At 44.1% G+C, this 10603-nt stretch overlaps 1 protein-coding gene across 2 annotated transcripts; it reads left to right on the top strand.

The window, feature by feature from the left end:
* The first annotated feature begins 2041 nt into the window (after positions 1 to 2041).
* Positions 2042 to 10419, top strand: nr2f6a (nuclear receptor subfamily 2, group F, member 6a). 2 transcript variants are annotated; one of them, XM_034555835.1, is made up of 6 exons: positions 2042 to 2893; positions 3186 to 3942; positions 5213 to 5307; positions 6559 to 6890; positions 7060 to 7306; positions 8111 to 10419. In XM_034555835.1, the coding sequence occupies exons 2-6, from the start codon at positions 3674 to 3676 to the stop codon at positions 8383 to 8385; spliced, it is 1218 nt and encodes a 405-aa protein (XP_034411726.1). In that variant the 5' UTR covers positions 2042 to 2893; positions 3186 to 3673; the 3' UTR covers positions 8386 to 10419. The 2 variants fall into 2 exon arrangements, with proteins under 2 accessions (XP_034411726.1, XP_034411725.1); XM_034555834.1 differs by having other exon boundaries at positions 6556 to 6890.
* The last annotated feature ends 184 nt before the right edge of the window (positions 10420 to 10603 follow it).

Genomic DNA, 10603 nt, shown 5'->3' with positions numbered 1-10603 from the left:
ACTAATACTGCACCATGGACTGCTACATTTTTACAATTTGGTTAAACTAGCCCTTTCAAGTTTGGTCTAAATAAAGTTTTTGAGCTGCAAGTCACTTTTAAGCTGTTACGGTGTCTCTGTTTGCTTACTGTATATCTGTTGGGTTGGCAGCCTGGCAGACATCTTTTTGCAACATTTGCGGTCTTGCATTTCTGCATTATTCTCTGGGAGCATCTACATTCCTGACTGTTGGTTCAAAGGTCACGTCACTCCGGCCCTCAGGGGTATTTCTCAGACAGACACACACCCTGAAGTAGAAATGAGAGGCATGTGCAGTATCTATTTAAGTGTATAGTTTCTTCAAATTATATTTTATTGTAAATTACCGATTAATTTGGTGACGTAAGGAATGTATGTCGACATAGAACAAGTCCAGTGTGTGGGAGTTGAAATCTCCAGGAGCACTGGAGCAGTGTTAAAGTAAGATTAGCGAGCCTATCCGTACTGGAGAGCTCAAATGTACTGAATGTGATGAATGTGAAATAAATATCAAAATGGAAATTACCTCGAGTATAATGCTCAGGCTTTTGACACGGACATCAGTGATCAGAAAATGTATGCGTTCAATAAGAAAAGTGACTCAAAAAGTTTGAGTCAAATGAAGACTGAGATGATACCTACGATTAAAATAAAAACAAAAAGCAACAAAAAACTATTTCAGGACAAAGCTATTGATTAACAGCTCTGGGTTTATCTCATCTTTTCACACACACACACACACATCCACCCACACACACTCTTTTAGAAGCACTCTTTTACAAGCACACTTTATTTGACAACCCTAATCTTTTCCACAATAAGCAGGCACAGTGGCCTAATTAAAGGGACTTTCATTCAAATTAACACACAATCTCACTCTCTCCCCCACACACACACACAACCCTCTGATGACCCATTAGCCGCACAATGGCCAGGACAATGCGTCTCTGTCACACACACATGCACACACACTGTTCTCCAGGGGGTAAAGCTGGCTTTAGATTGAGGAATGCCATGTAAGTGTTTGTGTGTGTGTGTGTGTGTGTGTGTGTGGGGGGGGGGGGGGGGGGGGGGGGGGGGGAATGCCTTTAAAATCTCTGTAAACACTCTGTAGATAAGACAACACATAGCATATAGTGAATCTCTCAGGGGACACTTTCATCTCCCCATATCTACAACAGTGATCCCCCCCCAACCCCAAAGAGCTGCACATTTACAAGCAGATTCGTCACTTATCTCTTAAAGCTCTTATCCAGGGCTGCCGTGCGTCCTCCCCTCCCCTTTATCTGCATTTGACCCTGGGCTTTTTAGCGTGGCAGGGGTGTGAAAGTCGGTTTGACCTCTCGGGGTAACCTCGAACACAAATCACGATGTGCTCCACAAAGCGCTGAGACAGAGGGCCTTGAGCAAATGAGCAATGACCACAAAACTGTAACCTTTATCTCCCGCACAATAAGCCGTTCTCGAGCGGGCTGCTCCCACACATGTGAGATCAAAGTGTGTTATTCAAATGATAAAGATACAGCCTCCCTTTGAGAAATAAAGCTCAGCTCTCTCACGTTTTGCGCGGCTTCTTATAACGTGTACAGCAATGCCTAAACTTTGCCCCCCAACATTTGATTGCTTTCTCAAAGACAAAAGGGCAGACAGGAGCTCTGCTTGCTTGTATTTGTTGCTTCTGAGTAATCTGGTATTGTCGGAGGGTTTTTTGAGACCTTGGGGTCATGCTCTCTGCATCTCTGAGGAGAGAGATCCTCCACATCCTTCCTGTGTGTGTGTGTGTGTGTGTGTGTGTGTGTGTGTGTGTGTGTGTGTGTGCATAATGCCCCACACAGCCCACTCTCTTTGCTCTTTGACTCCAATGGCCATATAAGGCAGCCAGCACCATGGAAACCGCAGGGCTTGAATAGCACTGTCAAATCCCTGGAAGCACACACACACACACACACACACACACACACACACACACACACACACACACACACACACACATAGACTGCCCCCTCCCCCTCTGCACACACTCTCCTTCCTCCCTTTGCTTGATCTCTCTCTCAACACACAAATAGGTTGGATGAAAACAGACAAGGGGAAAAAGGGGCGAGGAGAAGAAAAAAAAAAAGCAAAACGCTGAGAAATCCAGCCCGTCTCCGGCTGTGGCCATTTTCTTCAATCATAATTTGATTTGTGGACTCTGAGAGAGAACAAGGGGGGAAGAGAAGCGAAGCACCCGTCCCTTCAACCCCCACCTCCTGTTTGCCTGAGCCATAGGGAAAGGCTTTACACACACACACACGGACGAAAAGCAGCACACTGGGCTAGGCCGCAAGTCATTAGTTCTTGGTGGGCAAGCACTGACAAAAGGCTGGGGGAGAGAAGCCCGCACGAGTGCCTGGAGAGCAACCACAGGAACTATGGAGGGCTGAGCAGACAGACTCTCTCCTGCTTTCTTGATTTTTTGTTTTTGTTTTGGGAAGGAAGCGACGCGGAGTACTCGTGCCAGAACGAGCAGGGAAGCGAGAGCGATCACTTCCTTGTGTTGAGGATCTACTTGTGCATTTTAAAAAGGCGAGAGCAGGAGGTCCACGTCGCCTCGTCTGCTGCCACTGCAGCCGGCGGCGCCCCGAAGAAGAAGAAGAAGAAGAAGCCCACCACACCACCACCCGAAAGCGATGTTGTTGTTGTTGTTGCGTGGACATCAACTTGTGTGTGCGTGATGTCTTCATTGCGGGTCACAATGCTGCCGCAGGCAGGATTACGGCCGACTAGGAGCGCCGTGTCCGCGCTCTCAGCCTCGCTGGATGGAAGGAAGGTCTAGAGCCAGAACAGGCTTTATTCTCCAGAGGGGAAGCCGGAGCCACCGCACACTCACCCGGAGGTAAGCGAAGCGTCTTTTTTAGAGGTGAATTTATCGGCAGACAGCCGCCTTATATGAGCGAGGACAGATTGAGTGTGAGGGGTGCTTTAAGAGGGGCGGCCAAAGCCTCTCCAGGCATGTGCTGAGGGAGCTACACAGAGGTCCTTTTTCAGCCATTACTGTTGCTACAGAGCTGGCTGAGTGTGTGTGTGAGGGGAGCTTTTCACCTCATGTCATATGCTCGCCATTGTTTTCTACTCTCTTTTAGGGGAATGTGTGCTGCATGTGTTTGACTCATTGTTTCCTGTAAAAGGTTCCCCGGCTGGCGCGCGACACCGTTCACCGGCTAGTGGTCGAGAAGGCTGCTCCTCAGCAGGGCTCCGTCGAGAGGAAAGGACACCACGACACACAAGGGGCTGGGGGAGAGGAGAGGGAATTACAATCCACAGGCATGCAACACTAAAAGTTGCCACACTGCAGACTGTTTCCAGGTCATAGTGGAGTGGGAGGAGACTGAACCGCTCTTTCTTCTTCTTTTCCAAACACCCTCCTCCTAAATGCTGTAGCCTATTTAATGTATCATTGACACCGGCTTTATTTAGCTTGAGGACTTATTTTATTTGTATATTGTCTGCTCAAAAGACTTGACACATGAGAGCACGGGTGAGCAGACACTACTGATCATCTCCAGGTGAGGGGCGAAGGCACACTGGACTTTTTTATATTTATGTTACCTTGACAGCAGCCAGACATCTTGGCTGCCTGTCCCGTTTTCTTCCGCCGTGGTTCGGTAACCAAGCGATGGCCATGGTGAGTGGGGGCTGGGGAGATCCTAATGGGGGCACCAACGGGCTGGGGGACAAGAGCTACCTGAGGGGGGAGGAGGAAGACGGCTCTCCCCAGGCGGGAGGCAGCGACATGGAGGCCGGAGACGACGACAAGTCCTGCGTGGTGGACTGCGTGGTGTGCGGGGACAAGTCCAGCGGGAAACATTACGGCGTCTTCACGTGTGAGGGCTGCAAGAGCTTCTTCAAGCGCAGCGTCAGACGCAACCTCAGCTACACTTGCAGGTGAGCGGTGCATTGTGGGAATTGTGTTTCTTCCGTTTAGTGGTCTGATAATGCTTTTAAACAAATACGTAAATACGGCTGAAATTTTAGCCAACAATATTACCTACATTATAGCGACACAGAGTTCTTACAACAAGTTCTTTTATTTATTTATTTATTTATTTATATATACTACAAACAGAACATGCATTATCATTGTTCCAGCCTTTCAAATTAGATCATGTTCAGCCTTTTCTGTCTTATATGATGGTACACTGAATATAGTTTGTTTTGGACTCTTGGTCAGATAAAACAATATGTTACCGTCAGCTTTGGGGTAAACAATGAATTTATTAATTGTGAAATGTGTAGCAGGTTGTGTTTGTAAATCATGCCACACAGGGAACCATGAATAAAGATGTCTCTGTAATCTAGAGCTATATCCACATCCAAAAAGTTAAAATTAAACAAAGAAATCCATTGTCAAGAGAGCTATGAAGTATACTTGTTTGACTGTTTTTTTTGTTATACTGTTGATTGCTTTTTACATACAGTTTTAAGTTCCATATTTTGGACTATCTATGAACCCTAATAATATATAATAATAATGAATTTATATCATTTAAGTCCATAGTGTCAATAACTAGTCGAAAAACGTGACCATTTCTCTAATCCCAAGGTAATATCTTCGCATGGCTTGTTTTGTCTGACCAAAAACGTCCCACATGTTCCATTTAAAATTGTTTATGAAAAGCAGCAGCTAACACATTAAAAATAACGAGATGCAGACAATGTTGTGTTCTTGAGAAAAGACTTGACACTGATTATCAAAACAGTTGCAACATTTTTTTCTGTTTGAGTTATTGATAAATAAACACATTTGTTCATGGCTGTACTTAAGTACACAGTTGAGATATGTGACTAAAGTCACGTTGCTGAAGTAACAGTGAATGATCCTATCATCTGCTTTCCAAGCATGGTAATGATGCCTGTGGCCATAGTAAATCTGATGCAATATTAATGTTCAAGAGCACTTCAATAGGAAGTGAAGACTTTGCATCACTGAGGAGTAAAGAAGGATTGGTTACACATTAGGCATTAGGTTTGGATAGTTTTGATCATCGCTGAGAAAACCAGGGTAAAATCAGAAAACCACTCGTTAAGGTCAAAGCAGATCACACAGTCTGACACTGCATTAATACACAATAATTAATTTCAGTAACCCAAAGCTCAAAAGGTTTGCTACAACACCAACTCTTATAGTCCCATAATCAAATGTTTATGTTTTCAGGTCGAACAGAGAGTGTCAGATTGACCAGCACCACAGGAACCAGTGCCAGTACTGTCGACTGAAGAAGTGTTTCCGTGTTGGCATGCGCAAAGAAGGTATCTGTCCACCCTGATTCATGAGTCCGCCATCCATTTTGACACTTTGGGGCACACTGTCATTGTAGGTGCAAATACTGCAATTTAATTGATATTTTAAAAAAAAGAAGTAATTTATATGTCTTCAGTGAGCAGTTTCATTACTTCAATCAGCTGCTCTAAGAAGATTTAAAAAAATAAATAAATAAATCCTAGTTAAATTGGCCTTTGTCATTATCGTGCCTCTTCTGCTCCATAAGCTCCATAGTGCAGAGAAAAGGGCACACATGTCTGCTGTCTTGGCCCTATCATGGCTGAGTAAGCCATGCGTGTCAGCTCAATGCTGTGTACTAAGTGGCTTAATCTAGTGCCGGTGTAAGAGTGGCTGAGAGGGATGCAGTGCTCAGACACCTGTGTCCCAGAGCATTACGCCTCTGGCTGAAGCTGCAGAAACCCCCTGCCAGTCCAATATGGGGATTTCACATGAAGTGATGCGTCATGGTGATGGATGCACAGAAACCAATCATGTAGTTTAAATGAAGGTTTGTGATTTTAAATACAAGGGTATCTGATGTGTCTCATATACTCGCACATCGTAAAGTATCCTAATGAGACACATTATGGCTCTTTGCCTCTGTATCACCACCTCCACGAGAGGTCAGTGTGAGATGCAGAGCAGCATTCCTGGGCCTGGAGTGGAATCAGTGTATGGCTCAAGGACAGATGCTTACCACATACATTTATTCTTGTCTTTAATCCGTAGTCTGCCTTGGTTTGACCAGTTCCGCTGTCTGTCACATCTATTGGGATTTTTAGGTGATGTTTTTAAGCGTAAGATAAAGTTGGGGTATAGTAAGGTTTCTGCAATTTCAGAGATTTAAAATTTGAATGGAGAGTGAATTCTTATCTCAGAGTCTTTGTTTTATTTCCATAGATAACCTTCATCTAGCCTGCAATAATATTTCTTCTCACTTTCATGCTGCTCTTGAGGAGTCAGTCTTGGCTTAATTGTGCCTCCTTTTAATCTTGAAGAATAGTTTCTGAATTGAGTCAAGCCTGTCTGCTGATAATCTGACATACATCGCTGGCTAAACTCAGTTTTAAGTTTTTGTTCTCTCTGTTTTCTTCTCCAAATCCCCTCCTATACCTCCCCATGTCCTTCACCCTTTTCTCCTCTCTTTATCTACTTCACAACCCCTTGCTTTCATCTCCTTTCTGTGTCCTCCTGTCCTCTCCTCTCCTCCCCTTTGTACCCCAACCAAACTACAGCAGTTCAACGCGGTCGCATCCCACCTCAGCCGAGCCTCAGCCCCTCCATCACGCCAATAGGTGGCGCCAGCGGCCTTGGGGGTGGCGACTTCTATAACAACAACAACAATGGAGGAAGTGGCGGCGGTCAGCCGGTGTCGGAGCTCATTTCCCAGCTGCTGCGTGCCGAACCGTACCCCAGCAGTCGGTTTGGACACCAGTACAACCAACAGGCCGGTCCAGATAACGCAATGGGGATTGATAACATCTGTGAACTGGCTGCCAGGCTACTCTTCAGCACCGTGGAGTGGGCCAGGAGCATCCCTTATTTCCCTGAGCTGCCCGTGTCAGACCAGGTTCGTAGATCAGTTTTGATTTCAAACCTGGTTTGGGTGTTATTCCCTTGTTATCAGATGGTAACAGGATCGGTTTTCCGCTTCAAAACATAAATATACAATGACTATAGTGAACAGAAAAAATGGATGATGACAGTGTAGGTCAATTAACATACTAACAAATCCGCAGGTGGCTCTGCTGAGGCTAAGCTGGAGCGAGCTGTTCATCCTCAACGCGGCCCAGTCGGCCCTGCCACTCCACATGGCTCCCTTGTTGGCCGCGGCTGGCTTCCACTCTTCGCCCATGTCTGCTGAGCGTGTGGTGTCCTTCATGGACCAGGTGAGGGTGTTCCAGGACCAGGTGGACAAGCTGACCCGACTGCAGGTGGACTCGGCAGAGTACAGCTGTCTCAAGGCCATCGCGCTCTTCTCACCAGGTGATTGTTGCTGCTCTTCTGTTTTGAATGGTCAAAATTAGCGCATATGCGGCTCAGATGTATTGAAATTTAGTCTCCAGCATCTCCAAAAACGAACATAATGCAACTCAATAGCGTCTTTCATCAGATCCCTTTGCCCGCAAAACTCTCAAATCTTTCAAACTTAAAATAAAGCTTTTCGTTTGAAATGTGCAGACTCCAAGTCTAAGCCGAGAAAAACAGGGTTACGTTTTCCGACTTGACAAAGCTCCCGCAAAGCCACAGAAGATATTAAACCTCTGTATTCACAGGCTAAGCACGACTAGAAAACTGATCGTAATGTACAAAATAGCTGGGCTGCCTCACTTATAGACAACCATGAAAAGGAATTTAACAGACTGAAATAAAGTTTAAAAAACATAAAGCACATTACAGGCCAGTAAAACTGTAGATCTTAAAACAAGTGCCCTGAAAACTGCAGGTAAATATGCAACTTTAATCTGGGAATTCAGCTACTATGGCACCATCTCCTGGTTAATTAATGAAAATGCAGTAATGCACTATGTGCTGTATAATTTACTGCTGTCACTGATCATTAGGCAGCACTGTGCATTTTAAGATTTAGCTTAAACAAACTGTGATGGTCAGGGTTTATAGGTTTTACATTTTTTTATTGTTATAGTGCACTACATGTGAATGTGTTCCCCTCAGAGGCATTTTATCACATTATCTGCTGGGATTTCAACATTCCTCTCGGCTCATCACAAACCTTTATGTAACCCGCCCACACTATTGAGTAACTGCTTCTTACTCCCTCCCTCTCAGACGCCTGTGGTCTAACAGACCCAGTCCACGTGGAGTCTCTGCAGGAGAAGGCTCAGGTGGCTCTGACGGAGTACGAGAGGATGCAGTACCCGAGTCAGCCTCAGCGATTCGGACGCCTGCTGCTGCGCCTCCCCGCCCTGCGCGCCGTTCCCGCCAGCCTCATCTCGCAGCTCTTTTTCATGCGCCTGGTAGGAAAGACACCCATCGAGACGCTGATCCGTGACATGCAGCTCTCCGGAAGCTCAATCAGCTGGCCGTATGTCCCAGGGCAGTAGCCCCCTTACGGACAAGGTCTCTGTCTGGGATTAGTGACGACAAGGACCCACAGGAGACCTCCTGACTCATCACTATCCATCTGTGTGGTTAACAAACTGCAGTGCCAGCTGGCCGTCATATGTACTCTACTGTAACCGCTCTATTCCCCCTCATGAAGTGAGCCCTCTGCCTCCAGGGAAGAGAGGAGCCAGTGCCAGGCTGGATGTGTCTTGTTGCCAGCCTAGTCGTTCTGGTGCCAGGTCTCCAGGCCAGAGAACAGCTGTTCATGCTGGGCTCCGATATGGCCACCACGGCCAGCCATGTCACCACCCACATGCCATAGTGACTAAAGATGCTGCAGTTTCATGTAGAGGGCAGCAGCACCCTGCTACAAAACATCTAGAGGACAAAACGGTCCCGCCGCTGAAAATCAGCAGAACATTTTCCCCACAGTGGGCTCATTTTCCACGGCTCACCATTTGTGATACGGTGACCTTTTTAATCACAAAACTGCTAATATGACAATACGGTACCATGATTAGAATGGATCTAAGTGAACATTGGTGAACTGGATAGAAGACAACGTGAAGGCTTCATTGAATTCAGTGCTCTCTTGGCTCAGCACTGAGGAAGAAACCAAGGAGCCAATCAAATGGAACGAAAACAAAACCAAGGAAAAAATCACCAAAGTCTATCATATCATCCTCTGAGATGTTTTTTTTAAATAGAATGATTAACAGAGAGAGAAAGAGAGAAACGGACTCTTGTGACTGCCTGAATATCAAGTGAACAATGCATTTCAATTCATTCACAGGGCTCACTGTTGTTACATGAGAGTAATACCTCAGTAGACATCAGAATGCTTCAGTCTGATATTTCCTAAACACAAACCTCTGTAAATGTTGTTCACCAGAAACCGCCTTCTTTTTGACAACTGCCTTGTTATTCATTGTGAATTTGGAACACATAAAATATTAAATGAGCATCACAAACATTTGTTTAGTATCTTTTTAAAAAAGATCCCCAAAGTGACTTTCACTCCTGTGTTTGGAATATGAGTTTTTAATGACTGAATAATGTAAATTCAGCTATCACGCATTGTTTGGATCAAGTTTTTAAAAATATATATTATTATTATTGGGGAAACGGCAGGCTGACATTAACTAAACAAACAAATTGAGATGTAAGAATTAGTTACAGTTGGTCGTGAGAGTTTATAACACGACTAATTAAATACCAGTTTACGGTGACCATTGCTGTCTCTGGGGGTAATGACCCCTTGAAAAGTGTGTGTATTGAAATGTATGTGTGTATATATATATATTGAGGCCAACTTTTTGCATGTTCAAATGTTGTTTTTGGATTTCTTCTAAGTGGAGACTGTTTCATTCTTTTACATTATGTAACGCAAGGTTCATTTAAACATTTAAGTATTGCTTTCACTGTTGGCTCCTAAATGTTTTTTTCTATATGTATTTACATAAAAATACCTCTGTCATCTGTTTTAGATGTCAAAAAAGAAGCTTATCTTCATGCCATGTCAGCTGGTATGACAGAGATGCTCTGAGAGAGTCTCTACTGTTGTGAGAGGATACTGTAATGGATGAAAATCTGGTGGAGAAACTGCACTTGGAGGATATTCAATGACAACATTACACTATCTGTGACAAGTTAAAAGGAGATGGGGCCCTGATTTGCTGGTTCACCAGGATTTACCTCAAAAAGTAATTTGAGGGTATTTCAAGAGGTGAGTTTACAAAATCACTAGTAAAATATTATTCGGAAAGAACGAAATCAACTCCAAATACAACATATTTTAGCATTTAGTGTTTTCAAACACAAAGGAAGGCTGTAACTCCGCTTCATGATCTGCCGCCGGCCCTTTTGGACGTTTGGATATTCTTCTTTTAGGCAACAACTCACACAACTTTGTCATCGAGAAAAGAAAAAAAATGATAAATATGCTATTAATGTTCTCTTATCTTTGTGTTACTGAGTTCTTACGTTTTTGAAATTTTATGTGTATGGCAACGTTATTAAAAGAATCAAAAGATGACGATGTGTCTGTTCTTTTTTTGTTTTTTTCAAACTACTTGAAAGTGTTGTAATTACATCTGTATGAAGAATGCCAAATAAACACTGCAACATGTACCATAAAATATATGTGTTTTAATGAATGTGAATTAATCATCCTTAACTGCTCATTTATTTAAATAGTGTATATTCATATCCTCATTC

The sequence above is a fragment of the Cyclopterus lumpus genome, chromosome 17 (assembly GCF_009769545.1).
Source record: "Cyclopterus lumpus isolate fCycLum1 chromosome 17, fCycLum1.pri, whole genome shotgun sequence".
Taxonomy (NCBI): domain Eukaryota; kingdom Metazoa; phylum Chordata; class Actinopteri; order Perciformes; family Cyclopteridae; genus Cyclopterus; species Cyclopterus lumpus.
Note: the sequence above shows the minus strand (reverse complement) of the source record. Positions and strands in the feature narration are given on the sequence as shown.